Genomic DNA, 22,809 nt, shown 5'->3' with positions numbered 1-22,809 from the left:
CTTCCTTCCGATTGGCACAGAACTCTTCATACAGTTGGTCCATGTTGATAGTTTCTGTCATTTTGAGAGCTGTGACCATTTGCTCAAGATCACTGGAGGAGAGGCTCCTCAAACAGGCCAATGGGTCTCAGCTTCATCATCACATTCTTTTAGTCAATTTGTCAAGATATCCTACAACAGCATCATAGAACTGCACAAAGTCCTTATTCACTAAAGACCTTTGTGATGGCAGTGGTTTGTCCATCAACTGTCTTGTCTGGTATCCAAAAAAATTGTTCTGTTTCCGCTGCAGCATTTTGTGTCTAAACTTGGAGACACGTCAGGAATACAAAGTGCTGTCTTCTCCAATTTCATCATGAGCTTGTCAGAAACACATCCCACTTTTTGAGTAAAACGCAAATAAATTTCAGCAGTGCATGTTTTCTCTTCAACCTCAAAAATTTTCCTCAGTGCCACAGGACAGACCTCTTTAACTGACTGAAAATATGATGGAAGTGCTGGCCAGCTCTGTAATATACGATCAACAGCTAGATGAAGTGAAAGCCATCTTGTGCAAACATGTTGTATGCCACTCAATGTCAACAAACTGAAAAAAATCTTGCAAATCTATTCGTCATAATGCTAATACTGAGAAGTAGCTATAGATCTTTAAAACAACTGACTCAATGTCGATCGACAGCTGATCACAGGCATACTTGCAGGTGTTATGAACTATGTGAGCAGGGCAATTTGCTTTTGAAATTCAATTATTCATGCTGGCCTACATCTAGTAAACTGTAGGGCTGGTCCGAATACCATTTTTTGAGCTTCGAGTATTCGGTAGTGATCAACATCGAATATTCGAAGCTTCGGTAGGAGGGGGCTGAATATATTCTTATCTCTAATAAAGGCAGGAATCTCTGTGTGTGTGTGTTTATGTCGAGAACCGTTCATCCAACTGCTGCGGACGCAAGGGAGTGCAAAGTCGTATTTTTGTGTAATATGGATACAGGCAAGTCGCGACACTTTCAGAATGAATAAAATTTTAATAAATAATAGAACAGCACGAGCCGAAAGCCCTGCGCTACATGCGGCCCGGGCAGGGTTTATATTATTTAAGAACGAACACTGCACTATAATACAAAACAATAACAGGTCTGTTAGAGCAATACTTGAATTAAGGTAGCCCAACATTTATCAATTAACGAAGTTCAACGAATTTAATAAATAAAGAACACGGCAGCATCATACTTTCAATAAAATCACACATTTTAATTAACGAACAGTTTAAATAAAATTAAATGAATTCCCTTCCCATAAAAACAGAAAACAACTTGTTGTGCTGTAGTGGTAGGCCAGTTTCAAATCGCATATTTGACACACTGCCTTTGTTTTGTCTTCAGTCAATTTAAAGTGCTCCCACACAACTGAGGTCTTCGGCATTTTTGTCTTCTCTCTGAGATAAAGTAAATCCATGGGCGTTATTCCCGGGGGGGGCGGAGGGGATATGTCCCCCCCTATCCGAGGGTTGTCCCCCCAAAAAAAATTATAAAAAAAAAAAAATCGCACTATCTATTGTGAAAAATATATGTATGTATACCTAAAATAATTCTGTAAGTAGAAAAAAAAAACAAACGCAAAAAATGCATTTAGAAACAGTTGAGTTCCCCCTCCCCTTCCTCACAGTGGTTTGGCCAACTGCCTGCTTTCCCAGGTCATCTCACCTACTCAGTGTTGCCAACTTAGCGACTTTGTCGCTAGATTTATCGACTTTTCAGACCACCTTGACGACTTTTTTTCAAAAAAGCGCCTAGCGACAAATCTAGCGACTTTTGGACAAACCTTAGCAACTTTCCAAATGTCGCCAGTACTGTCCTGTAAGCGCGAGGTCTTGCTTTCCCGGTACAGGTACTCATCTCCCTGTGTCTGCTCTGATCAGTGAGCGCTAGCTACGGCTGAAAGGAGCAGCATATTCCCGTGACCGCACGGCAGCTGACATAGATGTGAATGAGCTGCGCATTTGCAAACGATGTTGCCACGGACCAATCACTTACCTGCTTCTCCTTTGCTTGAAATAAAACTATTTAATTTGACCGTTTCTTCTTATTTTTTCTTATTTATTTATTTATTTATTTCTTCTGATGCACTTACACTCACCTAAAGGATTATTAGGAACACCATACTAATACGGTGTTTGACCCCCTTTCGCCTTCAGAACTGCCTTAATTCTACGTGGCATTGATTCAACAAGGTGCTGAAAGCATTCTTTAGAAATGTTGGCCCATATTGATAGGATAGCATCTTGCAGTTGACGGAGATTTGTGGGATGCACATCCAGGGCACGAAGCTCCCTTTCCACCACATTCCAAAGATGCTCTAGTGGGTTGAGATCTGGTGACTGTGGGGGCCATTTTAGTATAGTGAACTCATTGTCATGTTCAAGAAACCAATTTGAAATGATTCGAGCTTTGTGACATGGTGCATTGTCCTGCTGGAAGTAGCCATCAGAGGATGGGTACATGGTGGTCATAAAGGGATGGACATGGTCAGAAACAATGCTCAGGTAGGCCGTGGCATTTAAACGATGCCCAATTGGCACTAAGGGGCCTAAAGTATGCCAAGAAAACATCCCCCACACCATTACACCACCACCACCAGCCTGCACAGTGGTAACAAGGCATTTTTGCCCACAGGACTGCCGCATACTGGATGTTTTTCCCTTTGCACACCATTCTTTGTAAACCCTAGAAATGGTTGTGCGTGAAAATCCCAGTAACTGAGCTGATTGTGAAATACTCAGACCGGCCCGTCTGGCACCAACAACCATGCCACGCTCAAAATTGCTTAAATCACCTTTCTTTCCCATTCTGACATTCAGTTTGGAGTTCAGGAGATTGTCTTGACCAGGACCACACCCCTAAATGCATTGAAGCAACTGCCATGTGATTGGTTGATTAGATAATTGCATTAATGAGAAATTGAACAGGTGTTCCTAATAATCCTTTAGGTGAGTGTATATTACTCACTGTTACAGAGCTTAAGTTCATTCCAGTTTCTGAACTCGTCTGAGATCGTTTACTGAGCTACATCTGATTGACTGTACGTGATTCTACTTACTCATATACAACGATAAACTTCATTAAACTTATTAAACTCATATACTGTACACATAAAAAAACATATATACGTATAATATAAATGTTGTCTGACAGAAAATATGTAACGTAATTGATACACGTGATCGATATTGGACACGTGAGGAAGGATTAGGGAAAACACGCAGAATGCAAATACGACGTAATTACGTAATCAATATGCAAATATACGCATGACGTCATCTAGCGACATTTGCCGACTTTTCGAGCAGACTTTAGCTACTTTCCATTGAAAATAGTTGGCAACACTGCACCTACTCTACACACACGAATCAGGTGTGTGGCTGCGGCTCAATTAATGTTGAACTCTAGTAAGTAGGGTATTTTATTCACTTTAAATAAAGCGATTCTCTTTAATGTAGTTGATGCAGACTCATTCATAAATTAGTTGCGGCAAAAATGCTGATTACCGATGTAATTTTCCACGAATCTGCTATATTAGCGATTAAAATATTACTTATTATAATAGCTTGTTGCATAGTCATGATAGTGCACTGCAACTAACACGCCAAAGCCGTTTCCCATGCATTGTTTTATTTGTGACGACTTGGCATAATGTTAACTTAACATTAACGGCCACAATTAGCATATTGTTTAGCTGTGCATTTACTAAATGAGCACTGTACGTGCTACGTCCGAACTGACCCCACTGTATTTTTTTTGTATAATCAATATCTATTATGCATTTAAACAGTCATGTTTAAATTTTATTGTATGTTGATGGCTTGACTGTAAACAACATAACAAACAATGCAATAAATAGTTTTGAAGAAAAATCTGCTTTGTCATTGAACCTGAGAAAAACTTTGAAAATAACCATAATGACGCAGTCTCCATGCTACAATAATAATGATAGAAGCAAAGTTTTTCATTGTGGGGACATATTATAAGTACAATTTGACTGTATTATTTGTGTCCCCTTCAAAAATTGCTCATGAGAAATTTTATATTTATTGTCCCCCCCTACTGTTAAATGAAATTTACGCCCATGAGTAAATCACGATGTTGGCGTTGCCGCAAGGGCTAGTTATTTAAGCGCGAATGAGAACCGTTTCGCAGGGATCGATGTCACGTGTATTCCCCCCCCCCCGCGAATATTCGAATCTCAAAATGAAAACTCGAATGCCATCCCTCCAAACGAATATAAGAATATTCTGGTCCAGCCCTAGTAAACGGAGTGGTCTTTTCCAAAATTAATGTTAGCATTATCTGCTGAATAAGACGTCATATTGTCGATATCTAATTGGTGCTTTTTAAGACAGCTCATAATGGCTCAATGTATGCCATTTGCGGTTTCATCGTTGTCCTCATAAAAATCGAGTAGCTTGCACTGCACCCACTCTGACTCAGAGAGATACATATCTAAGCAAAAGGCTCTCGTTGGACCATCTTTGACAGGTTTTACCCAAGACATTTTGCTTTCCCACTGCTTATTATAGCTACACTGTATTTTCTTTTTAGCTGGTCCTTCATCCATCTCGGTTTATTATTCCTTAACAGCACATGCACGTCTGTGCGTGAACGTACATGGCTACTCCCTAAACAAGTATGCATAGCAAATGTGATCCAACATCGGCATGCAGATATTTTTTTTAATGTTGTCATGGATTCTCGGGCAACACATACAGCTAGACGGATAAGTTGCTAAAAGTTAGGGGAAGTCACGCACCCAGAATGTGTCAAACCACAATAATGTTTCAAAACAGTTTCTTTGTTTGGTGTAAACCAATAGTACTTTTAGTACTTGGAGTTACAGTACAACAAAAACCAAAGAACTAAAGTTTGCTGTGAAGCATTTTCAGTCTTTTAACATCCATCCTCACAGTACTCAAGCAAAAAACCAATCAGAAACTCCTGGTAGCTGAAAATAGCCATATTTGTAAAAAGAGAAAAATAATACAGGTCGTTATTGAAGTATTAATCAGAAGGAGATTATAAAATAAAAATCGACTTACGACCTGGGTATTACGTTAAACTTCAGGAGCCCCATCCCCAGACGGGTCAGGCCTTTTGGGGATCGGGGCTGGTGTGGTGCTGAGGCATTGCCTGCTGCATGGTGGCACTTGGGTCCCAGTTTGAGGCGTCCCATCCGGGTAGGTATTAGGGGTGGCACGGTTCACAAAACCCACGGTTCGGTTTGTATCACGGTTTTAGGGTCACGGTTTTCGGTTCTGTACGGTTCTTGTTATTTTTTCTTTTAATCTTTAACACTCCAGAAATGTACTCAGCATATGATATATATCTTAATTATCCACAATTTAGGATACAGTATTAAAAAAGTTATATCATGTAATCATGCATAAACTGAATTTGACTTGACTTAAAGCACATTATTAAAATTATTAAACATTATTAATCCCAGAACAGTAATAAAATAAAAGTCTTGCCTTAACATAAATGCTAAAACAATAGATCGCTTTAATCGCTATTACAGTTGGGTATGGGCACGCGGTCTTATTTAGAAAACATACAAAAAGAGAGGCATATAATGTTTAATCATTCGTTTTGTATTTGTCCGGTCCACGGGGTTAATTTAATTGGGGATCGATAAAATGATAGTTCACCTATCTTGATTAAGCCTGATTCGGTTCGTTTTTTTATTTATATATATATATATATATATATATATATATATATATAACGTGAAAAAAATGGTATTAATTATATTGAATGTTCTTGAGTAATCGATAAAATCAGTTTCTGTGTATGTACAAGACATCAATCTGTAATAGTGCAAAATATGTCCAGTTGATATGTCTAGTATGATCATCTGGCAATAGCCTGTAGGTCTGTGTGGTCAGACACTGTGCAATAAACAGAATTTTTAGGAACATGGCAAATGTTCACATTGCAGCATGGAAGCAGGCTCACTGTTACAACGCTGACCGGGGAAGCAGAGGCGAGGAGACCTAGGATCGGGGGAATGCGGGGTTTAATGAGCAAAAGGAACACAGACGAGCGGTAAAGCAGAATTACAATATAATGACCGGACTGGAGAAAGAAACGGAAACGCGGACTAAATACAATGGAGTAATGACAAATTTGACAACAATCAGGAACAGCTGGTAAACACGGGGAATCCACACAGGGTTAACGAGGGGGCGTGGCACGCAGAAAGAGCGGACGATCGAGGCATGACACTCACTGGAGTACTTTGTCACAGATAACTTAATTTTCTTTAACAAAGTGCCTAACCGCACATTAAATAAAGTCACACAACAGTGTTCAGATGTTGTGCTATCGGTTGGCTGAAATTTAAACGTTTTCTTCAGAGACAGGGTGGTAACGCCGAAAACACGAGCTAAACGCAGCAAACAAAAGGCTACCGGAAATTACTTAGCTGGCTGAACTTTTACCGGAACTACGTCACACCGCTCTGTGCATATAGCCTATTCTTTCGCGCGAAAGGGAATCACATTGCGCATGTCATGAACCGTACGAGCCGTGCGACGCATGCATGCTCCGAACCGAGACAAGCGAACCGAACGGTTCGGTTTTTTTCATGAACCGTGCCATCCCTAGTAGGTATGCAGTGGGACAACTTGCACAATCGGTGGCTGCCAAATACTTTTTCGCCCCACTGTATATAGGATTCTAACAGGTCTGGATGCTGTTGAGCCAAATGGCTGTTTCAATATTAGTTTAAATACTAGAACTCGTGGCGATAAGAGGAAATTAACAGGAGAACATTTTAAAACAAATTTAAGGAAGCACTTCTTTACACAGCATGTGGTTAGAGTATGGAATAGTCTTTCTGCTAGTGTAGCGGAAGCTAAAACCCTGGGTTCCTTTAAATCAGAGCTAGATAAGATTTTAACAACTCTGAGCTATTAGTTGAGTTCTCCCCAAACGAGCTTGATGGGCCGAATGGCCTCCTCTCGTTTGTAAATTTCTTATGTTCTTAAGGCCTTCTGGAAATCTAAGTAGATCACATCGTAGGCCTTTTTGTGATTGATTTCTCTTGTAGAGAACTCAAGTAGATGAGTTAAACAGGATCTACCTCTCCTAAATCCATGTTGCCTATCCCTCAGAATTTAAATGCAGGTAATCTACCATTTTCACTTGGATTATAGCTTCCATTATTTTTCATTTATTCAAGTTAAAGTAATTGGCCTGTACTTCTATCCCCTTTTTTGAATATGGATGTTATGTTACTCATGTCCTCTACAGTGATTACCCATGCAAAACAATCATTAAAGTCATTAGCTATATCAATTTCATTTTAAATATTAGACCCTTGCTGTAGATTAGTGATTTCAGCTTTTAGAGCTCTTTTGGAGTTAAAATATTAGAAGAAACTTTTAATGTCATCCTTAGCCTCAAATGCAAGCTTCCTTTCTACATTCCTCTTAGCGAGTCTAATGTTAGTTTTTAATTCAACCTGTAGACTTAGATACTCCTGCTTTATTTTGAAATTGTTAGTTTATTTCCATTTGTGGAAGAGAGCCCTTTTCCTCCTGACGTTATTCTTAATTTCCTTAGTAAGTTCCTTAGTAAGTTCTCTTGCACTTGCAACAATGTGCTTTTAAAAAATTCCCATGCCTCTTCAACAGTCTTGCTATTTAACTCCATCCAGTATAAAGTTTCTAGTGTCAGTCTCATACCATTAAAGTTAGCCTTCCTAACATTGTACAGTATATAGTTATTTTGGACTTTGCTCTTCAGACATTAAAATTAACCTCAAATTTAACCATGTTATGATCACTACTGTCCAGTGGTTCTAAAACCACTAATTTTCCAATCCTGTCCTGGTTATTAGAGAAAACAAGATGAAGAATGGCTTCTCCCCTGGTAGGGGTATTAACAAACTGAGTAAGAAAACAATGTCCCAAGACATGTCCCTCTGTATCCCAGGTAAATTAAACCCATCACCCATAACTACCACATCATTTTTATTACTTACAATCCTGATATGGTTATATAACATTCTGCTTTCCTCTGTAGCTACATTAGTTGTTCTATAAAAAAGCCAACAATTAGGCCATCTAGAGTTTTTAGCATCTAGTTTTACCCAGAAAGCTTCTGTACTTTTATTTTTATCAGTGAGCTCCCTTGCCTGCAAGTTTTCTCTTACATATACTGCAACACCACCTCCCTTCTTGCCTATCTGGTCCATATGGAACAGCGTGTTCCATATTATATTCTTCTCCATCATTGTCTCCATCATCAGGCTTTTTACAGTGCCCACTGTTAATATTATTTGGTGCTTTCCGTCCCCCCCACCTCTTAACTAACCTCCCTGCCCCCTGCAGTCCCTAGTTTAAACATTCCTCAACTACTCTACACATACGCCTCCCTAATACACTGGTTCACCTCTGGTTCAGATGCAACCCGTCCAGCTTGAACAGGTCCCACCTGTTCCAGAAGGTCTTCCAGTGCCCCATAAACCTAAACCCCTCTTTCCTACGCCACCCTTTTAGCCATACATTTCATCTTCTTATCTCAGCTAACTTAGCCTGGCTTGCATGTGGCATGGGAAGTATTCCAGAGAACACCATCATGGATGTTCTGCTTCTAAGCTTATCTGCGGCTTCTATAAATTTATCCTGCAGAACAGCCCTCCTACCCTTGCCTATGTCGTTGGTGCCAACATGCACCACGACAACTGGATCCACCCCAGCTGGTGCCAATAGCCTGTGCACACGATTCGGAAGGTTCCCTACCTGGGCACCAGGCAGGCAAGACACCGTACCGGACCCTCTTTCACAGGTGGATACAGAAATGTCTACACCTCTAATAATTGAATCCCCTACTACCACAACCTCCCTCTTCTTGGGGGGAGGGGGCTCCTCAGTGCCCAAGGGCCCACCTGCCTCCCCAGTCTCTTCCGGCTCTAAAGCTGGAAGCACCTGAAAGCGGTTAGACACCGCCTCTGTAAACTGTGTACGCCCTTTTCTACATCTATGACCTATGATCACCCAGCTCTCTCGACCCACCTGTTCTTCATTCTCCCCCCTCCCCATTTGCAACACACACACTACACACTGTCTCCTAAAAACGCATACTAACTATCTTCTCTAAGTCCGTGTTGTGTCGGATGACAGCCAGCTGCTCCTCAAGATCACGAACCTTGACCATGAGTGAGTCCACTAACTTACATCGCTCGCAGATGAGGTCCGACTGGACGCAAACATCCAGAAGGACAAACATCTTGCAAACACAACACTGAGCTGGCCCCATAATTACCTAACTCACTATGACCCCATCCCTTAATCCCAGCCCAGTACATTTATATAACGTATTTAATTTTTAGTTAACAGAACTTTTTTAATTATCTGATAGCGTCAGATAAAAACCTTTGAAATTAAACTTATAAAATAACCAAGTTAACAATTACTTACCAGAGAATAACTTCATACTGAACCATGTATAACTAAAATAAAGTTGCTCTTGGGAGGCGGAAAAACCACAAAAAACACTCTCAAAGCAGGCTGCTGCCGGAGCGGGAACAAAAGTGGATAAATCACGAATGGACTGTGCGGACAATCCAAAAGACCCTCTCGCTATGGTTAGTGAGTTGACCACAACTAAGAGATTGCACTGAATGTTGATAGTAAGATGACCCTATTAATGAACAACCGTGGCTCTTCAGATCACCTTAGACTGGAGGGGATTTTTGAGGATTACATGTCTATTTTCCAAACATGCATACAAATTACAGGAAGTATTTTATGTCTGTATGAATCTGCAAATAATATTTCATAAAATATTAAGCAAAGTGTTAAAAAAAATAGGAGTCCCAGTAGCACTGCAGGTTTCACTGACTGAAATCTAATTCTAACTATAACTATTAAACTTACAATCAGTTTAAAAATACAGTACGCTTAACAAAAATACCTTTTAATGCTATGATGTTTAGCACAAGCTTTGAAAGCAAATCTGGAAATAAATCTCCACAATTGAACAGGAGATAAAACAGAGGAGCATAATCACAATATGGATCTGCTTGTCATAACAAGGAAATGAGGCCAAGCATAAGGCAAACTAAAAGAGGACTTTACTGAGGAAAATGAATGGGAGCAGGGAAACAAAACAGGACAATAAGGGGCCAAAATGGGAAGACTAGCACAGGGTAGGTCACAGCCAATGGGAGGAATGATGTCAAGGACCAGACTGGGACTTATGAGATAAACATGTACTTTAATATAAAGACTAACGAGGTACAGTAATTAAAAGGCATAAAAAAAAAAGAAAAAAAAAAGGTATGACTCATCCGGGCCACATTGGGGAGGAGTTGGAGGGTCAGGTTTACATGAGGGGCAGGACGTTAAGGTTAAGGGTGCAGATGAGGCTGGAGCACAAGAGGAGGGTGCCGTCAAGGCACCATCAGGCGTGGAGGGTGCCAACAAGTCTGGAGCCAACAGGATGGCAGGAGACGAGGTGGGAGCCCTTGGCACCACAGATACGAAGAGGGCACAACTGGGGCACCTAGAAGTGAGCAGGGCATAGCTAGGGCATCCAGTGATGCCAATGATGCCACAGATGTGACCACTGGGGTTTCCTGTGCGACGGCAGGCAAGACACAGCCGCCCAAACAGTCCAGAGCGGTGTCCTGATGGAAGATGCAGTCTCACCTGAGTCAGACTTAGGCAGAGTGACATTTCTCGGATCAGGCTCGGACTAGACGGCTGCTGCGGGACCAGGTGCGGGTGGTGTGGCCCCACTTAGGGTTAACACCTGAGATATGGGTGAAGTGGCCCTCTCTGGGCCGGGAGCTTGAAGCATGAGCAAAGCGACCCTTTCTGGGCCCAGGACCCAGAGATGGGGAGGGCCTCTGGAGGCACAGTAGAGGCAGAGACAGCCTCTGGAGGATAAGCAGAGGCAGAGACAGCCTCTGGAGGAGAAGCAGAGGTGATCTTGCAAGGACAGGGATGCAGAGGCTCGGGCAGAGCAGTGGCCCCTTCTAGGCAGGATTCTGACTAGACAGAGTCAGGTAAGACGTGCTCTGGCTGCATGGGGAGACGTGGGTACAACCAGCTTCTGTTTTTTCCTCCTTCGACCAGAGAGCTGCCAGGCATAGCAGTGGTGAGCTGAGGGGTTTTTTTCCTCCAACTTTGGGGCATGTGAGGGATGCCCTTTCCCAGTGGGACTCTCTCTTCCAATCGGTGTGCCTCCAGCAGGTCCTCTCAAATCCACCTGCTGAGGATCTGAGGTTAGGGAGAGGACCGCTAGTCTTCCACTTGCCCGTCGAGAGAGCAATTAAGGAGATGCCCGCATGGAGTGAGTCTGCAGCAGGGTCAGGTGCACTTCTAGGAGGGCGCCCAGACTCGAGAGCGACCAGCCCATGTTCCTCTGGAGGTGAGACACTGCATGGTGGTCCAGGGTTCTCCCTGATCATGGCAGGGGTCGCCTTGCAGGGAATGTTCAAATGAAGTTACAGCCAATGGCAGAGCAGGCAGGTTTCTGCTGGATACAAGAGCCTTAGTACTGAAGTGGTACACTGAGAGACACGGAGAGAGGGAACAGTGACAGCAAGTCAGAGGGAGGGAGAGAGAAAGAGAGAGAGTGTGAGAGAGAGAGAGAGAGAGAAAGATAGATAGAACACAGCAGAGCTTGGCTACTGTGGATGGCTTGGATCGTATTAGACATTGTCTTTGTCTTTTTAAACTTATCATTTACAGTAACACTAACACAGATATGTAGAGTGTTCTGTCTGAATAGCCTCAGCTATGATTCTCACCTGGCTGCCCACCTGAATGGAAAAAGCGGTAAGACCTTCTCTTTCTCTCATTTTGAAAATAACATTCAGTATCACGTGATAACAAATCTGACTTCTGCTGAGAAGGAGGGTGATATAAATGTAGTGGGTAAATTTACCTGTCGGTAATTTGGTTTGAAATGTAGTGCATGTTGTCCACATGGAAAAATACACCCTCTCGCTTTCTGCCGTGTACCTGTAGGGCACTGGAGATTTCACTTCATTCATAAGGGCTTGCAGCATACTGTTAAGAAGTAGTTTTTCATTTTTTAAATGTGTTTTTCCGTGTTCAACGAATATATGCAGCTATAGAGATAATACACAATATTCATAAATGAATTCATATAGTATGTAGTGTGCCGTAGTATTTTCAAAAGCATGTGTTTGGTAAATGTTGCTTTCATAGGCATATGTGATATCCAGGTGAACAGTCCCATACCTTGTCCAGAATTTATATACTTTCACAAGACTTCCCATTATTATTCAGCAAAGGTAACAAGAAAAAGTCCAAACAATAAAAGTACTCAAGTATTTGGTGGTGCAGCACTCAACAAACAGTATGTGTGACTGTATTAGTGAAGTGTACCTACAGTATGTACTAAAACTGATTGCTTTGAAAATGCTGTGCAGAACATCACTTAACTATATTATGTCCTTTAATACTATAGGGAAAACTGCAAGATGAAAATCTCAGCCTACATATCTCAGGCAAGGTGAGAGAAGGTAGGGGGGTGATGAAAATCCAGATAAATCATCTTCTTCACACTCCCAGGGTGTTTTTTTCTGAAGTTGTCAGATGTGCAGCAGCTGACTAATGTTCACACATCGGTTCACACATATACAGAAACACATATACAGTACCCTGCGACCGCCTGCAAGGTCCCCTTTGGAGCTGGCCATGGGTGTCTGCTCTGTAGAACTGTGGTGAGTAGATGCTTGGCATAGAGAATATCTGGGAGGAGAGGTGGGTGAGCAGTGAGTTCTAGGCAGAGATATCTGACAGTAAAAGTCTCGGGGGGGTGAAGAGGTACTCAGTATGTAGAGTCTGAGAACTGAGAGCTATGTGGGCCGAGGCTTAGTCAGATAAACTGTTAGTCCCTCTTCTGGAGATGCTTCAGACAGAGTCAGATGACAGCGAACATGGGCCCTGTCACAGTGAGCCACATCACATTTCCCCTTAGATTATTTATAGACATATTAATTGCTTAAGAATTCATTACTTAGGTTCTTGCTTTGGATGATGCTGTGTAGCAGTTGAAGACAAACCAGAATCATGTGCAGTGTGATATGACCCTGTCCCAAAGGCAACCCATCCAGAGCATGGCTGTTGAGGGGTAGTTAGACAGGTGGCAGAGGGTGGTTAAACTGCTGGGCTAAGGTGACATCTATGAAATTAAATCAATGCTGTGGATGAATGGTTTGACCAGGGTCAAAACGGAGAATGAGAATGATGGTTATGGTAATGGACATTAAAAGTTTCTTCCAATATTTTAACTCCAAAAGTGCTCTAAAAGTTGGAATGAAAATGAAATTGATATAGTAAATGAGTTTAATGATTATTTTACATGGGTGTTCACAGCTCAGGACACAAGTAACTTACCATGGTTTATTACAAATACAGCGTTGTCTATGACCAATATATATTGGCTGATGTGGTACAAAGCATAGCTAAGCTCAAAATAAATAAATCGCAGGGCCCTGGTGGCATCTTACCTGTAGTTTTAAAAGAGATGAGGGATATTATTAGCCAACCTTTAACTTTAATATTCCAGAAATCCTTATCTGCTGGTGTGGTACCTTCTGATTGGAAGCATGCTAATATAACACCCATATTCAAAAAATGAGATAGAAGTAATCAAGCTATCATAACTTTAACTTGCATAACTGGAAAAGTAATGGAAGGTATAATCCAAGTGACAATGACTACCTGGATTCAAATAAAATTCTGAGGGATAGCCAACATGGATTTAGAAGAGGTAGATCCTGTTTAACTAATCTACTTGAGTTCTTGAAGGAAGCTACAAGAGATATTAATCAGAAAAAGGCCTACGATGTGATCTACTTAGATTTCCAGAAGGCCTTTGATGTTGTCCCCCACAAACGGCTCCTGTTTAAATTCAAAGCAGCAGGGATTTTAGGAACTGTAGCAGCTTGAATTGAAAACAGGTTAACAGACAGGGAGCAGTGGGTAGTTATTAGAGGCACAATGTCACAGCAGGCCTGCATTCATAGTGGGGTACCGCAGGGTTCAATTTTAGGACCACTGTTATTCCTAATTTACATTAATGATATTGACACCAATACATACAGTTAGCTGGTTAAATTTGCAGATGACACCAAGGTGGGTGGTGTAGCAGATACTGATCTAGCAGCGGAGAGGCTACAATGGGATCTGGATTTAATTAGTGAATGGGCTGATACCTGGCAGATGAAATTTAACATAGATAAATATAAGGTATGCAGGGAACAGAAATATGAAGTACAGCTGATTATGAGAAAGACCTCGGTGTGTATGTTAATGCTTCCATGTCCCACTCTCGCCAATGTGGGAAAGTAATTAAAAAGGTCAATAAAATATTGGGTTTCATCTCTAGGTGTGTGGAGTTTAAGTCAAGGGAGGTGATGCTACGATTATGCAATTCCTTGGTAAGACCCCACCTAGAATATTGTGTGCAGGTTTGGTCACCATACCTTAAGAAGGACATTGCTGCCTTGGAAAGGGTGCAACATAGGGCTATGAGAATGATTCCTGGTCTTAGAGTAATGTCTTATGAGGAGAGGTTAGCTGAGCTGAATCTGTTCAGCTTCGAGCAAAGGAGACAAAGGGGGACATGATCCAGGTATATAAGATTGTAATAGGTCAATATTAACTTCAATATTAATTCAAATACAACTTGTGGCTATAGGTGGAAAATAGCGGGAAAACTTTTTAAATCGAATTTGAGAAAGCACTTCTTTACACAGCATGTAGTTAGAGTATGGAGTAGTCTTCCTGTTAGTGTAGTACTAGCTAAAATCTTGGGGTCCTTGAAATCAGAGCTAGATAAGATTTTAACAATTCTTGGCTATTAGTTGAGTTCTTCCTAAATGAGCTTGATGGGCCAAATGGCCTCCTCTCGTTTGTAAATTTCTTATGTTCTTATTCGGACAGCATATTTTCTAATTTATTTAAAGCTTAATTTCTCAATACAGCTTTGATATTAACATCATAAGGAGGCAGGCTAAATTTAAATCTCTATTACTAGATGCAGACCTTTCAGGTGTGCACAATGACAGGCATGCCTTTTTAATCATGTGTTTACCTGGATCACACCTAAAGTGATCAAAACATTTTTCCCCAAGAATGTGAAAATTCACCATCTCTGATATGCTGCAGAGTTTTTCATTGATTTAGAATGAGAATCTTGCACTGCGTTGAAAAGAAAAGTGTGATATTTATCATGCAATTATTGGAAAAGCTCTTGTTGAAATATATTAAAAATGAACATTAACCTGATCATTAAAATATCTAATTTTTGTGTACCTTTTGCTGATTTTTATTGCCTGCAGGTTATTCACTGCATATACCTGACGGCCAATTGAAGATGATCTGAGCAGAAGACAGTACAAATGATTCAAAGGACAGAAAAGTAAATTATACGAAAAATCACAATTTTTATGAAAGTCAGTAAATTAATGCAGAGAATGAATGTTATTTTTCATGTTTTCCCATAAGAAAGAATTTTTCAGAGCATACCGACTTGATAAAAGACTTCTCTGACATTGTCAGGAAAGGTCCTCTTCCATGGTTGCATCTCAGGGGTTCTGTCGGTAAACATATTGACAGTGCTAACTATGACCCAGGATAACATTGGAGGTTACTTTGCATTTATACAAGAACAACCCCAGCAGAAGCAGTAATGTCAAAAGATAATGAAACACAAATAGTGCTTGATCCCACGGGGCTGCTGAACTTGTCTTCAGATGAGAGTGTCAGTCAAGAGCATGATGTCAGCAAGATCATTATCCCATCGATATATGCTTTGGTGTTCTGTCTGGGGGTCACGGGCAATGCTATGGTCATTTATGTAATCCTGAGGTATGCTAAGATGAAGACGGCGACTAACATCTACATCCTGAACCTGGCCATCGCTGACGAGCTCTTCATGCTGAGCGTGCCCTTCCTGGCCACCTCTGCAGCCGTGCACCGCTGGCCTTTTGGCTCACTGATGTGCCGCCTGGTCCTCAGTGTAGACGGCATCAACATGTTCACCAGCGTCTTCTGCTTGACCGTGCTGAGTGTGGATCGTTACATTGCCGTGGTGCACCCCATCAAGGCGGCCCGCTACCGCCGGCCCACAGTGGCCAAGGCCATCAATGTGTGTGTGTGGGGCCTCTCACTGGTGGTCATCCTGCCCATCATAGTCTTTGCTGACACTGTTCCCTCACAAGATGGTGGCGTTGACTGCAATTTTCTATGGCCGGCTTCCTCCTGGTCGGGAGCTTTTGTGATCTATACCTTCCTATTGGGGTTCCTTCTACCAGTGACAGCCATCTGTCTCTGCTACTGCCTCATGGTGTCACGTATGAGGGCAGTCGGCCTAAAGGCTGGTTGGCTACAACGGCGTCGCTCGGAGAAGAAGATCACGCGCATGGTGCTCCTGGTGGTGGCTGTGTTCATGGTCTGTTGGATGCCGTTCTATGTGGTGCAACTGATCACTGTATTCTGCCAGCCGCCTGACCCTATGGTGACGCAGCTCCTTGTCATTCTCAGCTATGCCAATAGTGGTGCCAATCCGATCTTGTACGGCTTTGTCTCTGACAACTTTCGCCGTTCCTTCCAGCGAATTGTGTGCTTTCGCTGGCTGGGCAATGGGCTTGACGGAGAGCAGGTGGACTACTGTGCCGTCAGCGTCAAGAGACAAGTCACCTGTGACGTACAGGACGTTCGGAAAGACTGCTTGGTTTCTGACATGCCCTATCACAACGGCACCTGCACTTCTCGTACTACTGCTTTGTGAAGCTGATTGCAGCTGGGATGTTCACTAAGAGTAAAGAAGCACCTACTATTTTCAGGAAAAGCACAGAGACAATACATCCATTCTTCTATTCAGAGTCTCCTGTAGACAGTGGATTAATGAAACATCTTTAGAAGGTTTTCAGATTATTTTAGCTGTCTGTAATAGTGCTTAGTATTTTGTAGACATTCCAAGCATATCAGTATGAATGAAGTAAGAGTTAGTATGTATTTGTATAGCAGATGCTTATATCCAAAGTGATGTACAGTTGGTCAGCCATGTGCCTGGAGCAGTTGAGGTTTAGTGCCGTCCTCAAGGGCCCAGAAGAAAACTCACTCCACTGACCATGAGATTTTAAACAATTACCTTCTAAGTCATAATACACTGAGTCACACACTTCCCAGGAGCTTAACCTGTACCTGTATAAGGTATTTCTTTTAATTTGCCAACAAAATTTGTTAAAGTGACAATATTATTATGTTACAAAAGTTCAATTTGTTTATGTGTTTGTGAATAATGCTGCTACTTGTACATGTTATTACATCTCAGATTTAGGGAATTGTTTAGTTATGAGTCTCCTACTTCTGTTCCAAAGCTACTAAAGAGTTATTAAACTGGTGTGCTAAGTGCGACACTTTGAAAATGAACAACCAAAAATGTATGTTTTTATCTATTGATGAATGTAACCCATCAATTGATGTCTTGCATAAGTAAATCTCTCTTCTTAAAATGATTTCCTAACTCATCCAGAATACATAAGTACAGCTCAGCTGCCACATTGATGCAATTGCCTTGTAAATATAAGAAATGAAATTGGAGCATCTGTGGACCTACAGTATAGTCTTAAGCTAGGACCTGTGATCTCTTACAAGTTAGTGGGCGATAACTTTGTAGCCATTAGAAAAGAATGCCATGCATGAAGTTTTTCTTTGTAGACACAAAGAAAAAAATAAATACTGTAGAAATTAAATAAAGTGTTTTCTTGTGATCAGTGATTTTTGTTTTTTTTGAGAAATGTTGCTTTCAATTACAATGCCCTTACTAGCATCTGTAGGTGTTATGGGCACTACTGTGATATAGTTATTCTGCTGGTTATTGGATTGGAAATGATGGTCTGCTGAACACAGGCTGGGAGACTTAATCCAGAGAGCCACACTCCGCATAAAATAATTCAGAGATACAACTGAATTAATTGCCAATATTTTATAGTATTGCGTCTTCTTTGATTCTTTTCTGTTTTTGATCTATTGTGCTTTTACTTATTTCTAAGTATGTATAAAAAGCAAAGACAAATAGAATATTGATATTAAATTAAAAAATTTAATTAAAGTTAAATATAAAAAAATAGAATACAGTATAATTTATATTCTGCAATATAAAGGTTTCACAAAATTCCTACCACCACTATATGTATATAAATTTATTTTATATGAAATTTCATTTTAATTCTACTTTCTTGCTATTTTTGAAGTTTGCGATTCAAGATGCAATTCTGCATCCTGTTTTCAAAACCATAATTGAAATTCAATTCAAATTCACAAATTAAAGTGGAATTTCCAAGCCATTCTCAATTCAATTCTGAATGGTGTACAACTTATTTTTGTATAATGTACAGATATATACCCAGTGCCAAGTTTTTGGATATCACTACCAAGAACCAGATAGCACCCCCTTGTCTTTCCAAAACTACTTTCTGAGATCATGTATCTTAGCCATTCTAAGGTTTAGCTCCCCGATACCGGCACCTCATAAACTTGTATAAATTTGCTGTCTGTAGGAGCAGGCTGTCTGCATGGACAAGCAGGTGTGCCTACTAAGCTAGCCACTAAGTATCTGTGTAAATGGGTTTTTGCCTAAATGCATTACTTCCCTTTCTTAGCATTTATTGTCATTTCTCCCACACTGCCTATCATAGTCAGCATAAGACACCATATGGTTCTGGGTGGTCTAAAATGTACAATGAATGAAAATTTGCTTAACCCTCAATGGTTCCTTGGGGTGCGTTCTGCACCCCCTGCCCATTTCTATGGCTACTACCATGTTGTTATTAAAATTACAGCAGTTATCCTCTAGGACATTGTAAGTGCACCAGTTTTACATACGGTCATGCAGAAAATGATAGAAAAAGTGTTGACGTCAATTATCGCTGGCATACTTTCTTCGGGGGTGCAAAATGCACCCCAAAAAAAACTTAATTTATGACAGATGTCTGTGGAGATTCTCAGTTATCCAGGTCATGGTTATCCTAAAAAAGGGTTATGCAATAGCAACTGGACTTTGTTTTTCATAGAAGAAGTGTTGCACTCCATCCAGAGTGCTTTCTCAATTCTGACTGACTGGTTGGCATAGCAGGTTGATGAACCCTGTAGAATCCTCAAGTCGTTAGCACTAGATGGTCACCTGTGGGTTGTTGTTGTTCCCCCTGGCTTTCATGTGTTTCACTGATACCACCTGAGGCTGAGCGTGAACGACTGTGGAAGCGTCTGGGCAAAGTTGAAAGAACTGCATTGTAGGTAGGTGATAGACGTCTTAGGCCACCTCTGTTCAACGACGGTCGTTCATTTGAAGCAGTTGTCCTCCCGGTCCACCTAAAATGCAGTTCTTTCAACTTTGCCAAGACGCTTCCAAAGTCGTTCACGCTCGGCCTCAGGTGGTATCAGTGAAACACATGAAAGCCAGGAGGAACAACAAAAACCCACAGGTGACCATCTAGTGCTAACAACTTGAGGATTTCACAGGGTTCATCAACCTGCTATGCCAGTCAGTCAGAATTGAGAAAGCACTCTGGATGGAGTGCAAAACATCTTCTATGAAAAACAAAGTCCAGTTGCTATTACATAACCCTTTTTAGGGTTAATTTATGACATTGATATGATCGACAAATTCAGTTAATTAGTGATAATTGCTACTATAATTTTTTATGTTATTATATTCTAGAACATTTTCGGATATTAAAAAAAGTCAGCCATTTTGTTTTGTTTACATTTCAACTGTTAGAAAAGATATAACACCATGGCTAGGTATTCCACAGCTGAAGCTCTTCGACACATTCTGCAAGAGGATACAGTCGGAATGTGCATTATATGACCAGTCCCCTCTGCTGCCCCCCCCCCCACTGCCGCAACCCCTTTAACTGCACTATCTCACTGCGTAAGCTGTGCAAGCATCATGCAGTTAACTAATAAATGTATCTTAACTTTAGTTAATTGAATTTGAGCTTGGTACCATTGAATTATATATGCCAATGGATAGGGGTGCAACTTGAACCCCAAGGACCTGGAACGTAACTTTCTGACAAGGACCCATTGAGGGTTAATGACTGACTTAGATTCTTATGAAGTCTAACCTACTTTGTATTTAATTTCTGGATGAGGTCATGCCATTAAGTCCAGAACTAATGAGGTAGTCTGCGAGGAGAACTTCTGACTGAAAAATGTGAAAGGAAACCTTTGAGACCATAGTACACACATAAAAACATTGTTATCCACCAATATTTGCATGAGAAAAATTAAGACAATAGATAAGTTTCGGAATCAGTCTCCTGCAGATCCATGAGACTAAGATTCTCTCAATTGTAGCTCCAGTGTATCATTTGTCTTTATTTAGTATGCCCTCAAATTATGTGTCATAATATTTCTATAGTATTTATGTTGTGAAATAACAGAAAACAACAACTGGCATACGTGTCCTTCAGCATAGCAGATCTTAATTCTTTGACCTGCATCGTGACTCTCATCAAGGGACACTGGATGGGGGTTAATTAATCAACATGAATCATGGTATCTACATATGTTATGTAGCTTATTTCCAAGAAAAGAGGATCAGAATGGGAGGGAGTGATTAAACATGAATCAAATGTTGCGTCATATAAGGGCAGCTTAGCTGTGCACCTTTGCCCTGTAGCTAATGCATCACTCATTGGATTCTGCCTGCTTTGCATCCCTGGCCTGCTCTTCTGCACATTCACTGCTGTGTTTCACCTCCAAGCTGTTTCTTTTCCACCGTTTATCTCATATGTGGCAAGGCTGCAGCTTTACTTTAACTGAATGCCAAAGACGAAGATTCGGGCAGCATATATTTTCAGTGTCCTTCCCCTTTTGTCTTTCTGTGTTAGTAGCTCCAGTGATCTGCAAACATATGGCTGATTTGGCTTAATATGATTATGAACTGTAGTATTTTCTAATGTGTTACACCTACTTAAAATGTAATGCTTGTAAGAGCCCAGGCCTTTTCATTCACTGCTCATCTATGCAATTGCACAATACAGCAGAATCTATCCATGTATCTCATACTGTTAGGATTTCTACATGAGAGTAACAATAAGCAGGAATTGGGCTGATATTAGAATAGACTCTCCGCTATCTAAGTGATCGGTCCAAGTAGACTGCTTGGTACAGCCATGACAGAAATGATCACTGACAGAACAGTATCCACGTGGGCGATTCAGAGATTAAACTGAGAATCTGATCTATTCCTATAGATCTCCCCTTTCAGCAAAAAAATGGACTTGGTTACAAAAGGACTAGTTTCAAATTTAATGCAAAAGGTCTATTTCTCCACAGTATATTATCAGCTATTTGATACATTTCGTGTGGCTCAGTGAACAGAGCCACATGACATAGGAAGAGCTGGACAAAACAGAGTGTGATTCCACGGCTTGTTGGGAATTCGCCAAGCACCAGTAGGGGGCAGTCAGTACCACACAGGATAAGGGTAAGTGAGGTTTCCTCATGGTTGGCCACATGGAGCCGAAAATTGCTTCTAGCCCACGCTAGGAAGAAAGTAAGAGGGAGAAGGAAAGGGAAAGGCAGCTGTGAATATCCCCCCTGGCCCATGTGAACCTGCAGGGTCCACCATTCCCCCACTGCCCCCTCCCCCCCTTTGTATAGCTTTCCCTTAATCAGACATTCCCCTTCTGGGCTGTTTGTTCTTGTATCTCGTGCCCTCATGCTCACCATATGGAACTAGTTCTATTATTATTATTGTTTGGGGTGGGATTGGACCTACAAAAACAAAGCTATTTCAGTATCAGTACAGGGAAAACATGCAAAAAAAGCCTGATGGTGTTTGTAAGGGCTGGTTCAGGCATCAGGGTCTGGGTAAGTTTACTGACATGGACCAAGGAACCATACTGCATATATAGTGTGGGAAAACAGCAGGGGTCGGTGGGGAAGAGATAGAAAAGGACCATAAGAACAAACGAAAGAAATTTACAAACGAGAGGATACCTTGGTGTCGTCTGAAAATGTAATCAGTTTACTGTACATATTGGTGTCAAAATTAATGTAAATTAGGAACAAAAGTGGTCTCATACACTATTAAGTTCAACATAATTAGAGGTGTTTTGTTCTTGATTTTTGTTTGGCCTTTTGGCTCACTGATGTGCCGCCTGGTCCTCAGTGTAGACGGCATCAACATGTTCACCAGCGTCTATTTAAACGCCTCCGGCAGAACTTTTCCCATGTCCCGGGGGAGGCGGGGGACATTGAGTCCGAATGGGCCATGTTCCGTGCCTCCATTGTGGAGGCGGCTGACCGGAGCTGTGGCCGTAAGGTAGTCGGTGCCTGTCGCGGCGGCAATCCGCGAACCCGCTGGTGGACACCAGTGGTGAGGGATGCCGTCAAGCTGAAGAAGGAGTCCTATCGGGCCTATTTAGCCTGTGGGACTCCAGAGGCAGCTGACGGGTACCGGCAGGCCAAGCGGGATGCGGCTTCGGCGGTCGCTGAGGCAAAAACTCGGGTTTGGGAGGAGTTCGGTGAGGCCATGGAAAACGACTTCCGGACGGCTTCGAGGCGATTCTGGTCCACCATCCGGCGGCTCCGGGTGGGAAAGCGGTGCAACATCAACACTGTTTATGGTGGGGATGGGGTGCTGCTGACCTCAACCCGGGACGTTTTGGGTCGGTGGAAGGAATACTTCGAAGACCTCCTCAATCCCACCGACACGCCTTCCGATGTGGAAGCAGAGTATGAGGACTTGG

General features: G+C 41.6%; 1 protein-coding gene across 3 annotated transcripts; it reads left to right on the top strand.

Moving 5' to 3' along the window:
• The first annotated feature begins 11,559 nt into the window (after positions 1-11,559).
• LOC111858508 (somatostatin receptor type 1-like) lies at positions 11,560-17,817 on the top strand. Of its 3 annotated transcripts, none has more exons than XM_023840335.2 (3): positions 11,560-11,842; positions 12,501-12,545; positions 15,382-17,817. In XM_023840335.2, the coding sequence occupies exon 3, from the start codon at positions 15,732-15,734 to the stop codon at positions 16,830-16,832; it is 1,101 nt and encodes a 366-aa protein (XP_023696103.1). In that variant the 5' UTR covers positions 11,560-11,842; positions 12,501-12,545; positions 15,382-15,731; the 3' UTR covers positions 16,833-17,817. The 3 variants fall into 3 exon arrangements, with proteins under 3 accessions (XP_023696103.1, XP_023696104.1, XP_023696105.1); XM_023840336.2 differs by having other exon boundaries at positions 12,501-12,555; XM_023840337.2 differs by lacking the exon at positions 12,501-12,545.
• Positions 17,818-22,809: the final 4,992 nt, after the last annotated feature.

This window comes from Paramormyrops kingsleyae, chromosome 10, assembly GCF_048594095.1.
Source record: "Paramormyrops kingsleyae isolate MSU_618 chromosome 10, PKINGS_0.4, whole genome shotgun sequence".
Taxonomy (NCBI): Eukaryota; Metazoa; Chordata; class Actinopteri; order Osteoglossiformes; family Mormyridae; genus Paramormyrops; species Paramormyrops kingsleyae.
This window is presented reverse-complemented; position numbering and strand designations above follow the sequence as displayed.

Coding starts and splice junctions, on each gene's coding strand:
- LOC111858508 (XM_023840337.2), top strand. CDS start 15,732: ATGTCAAAAGATAATGAAACACAAATAGTGCTTGATCCCACGGGGCTG.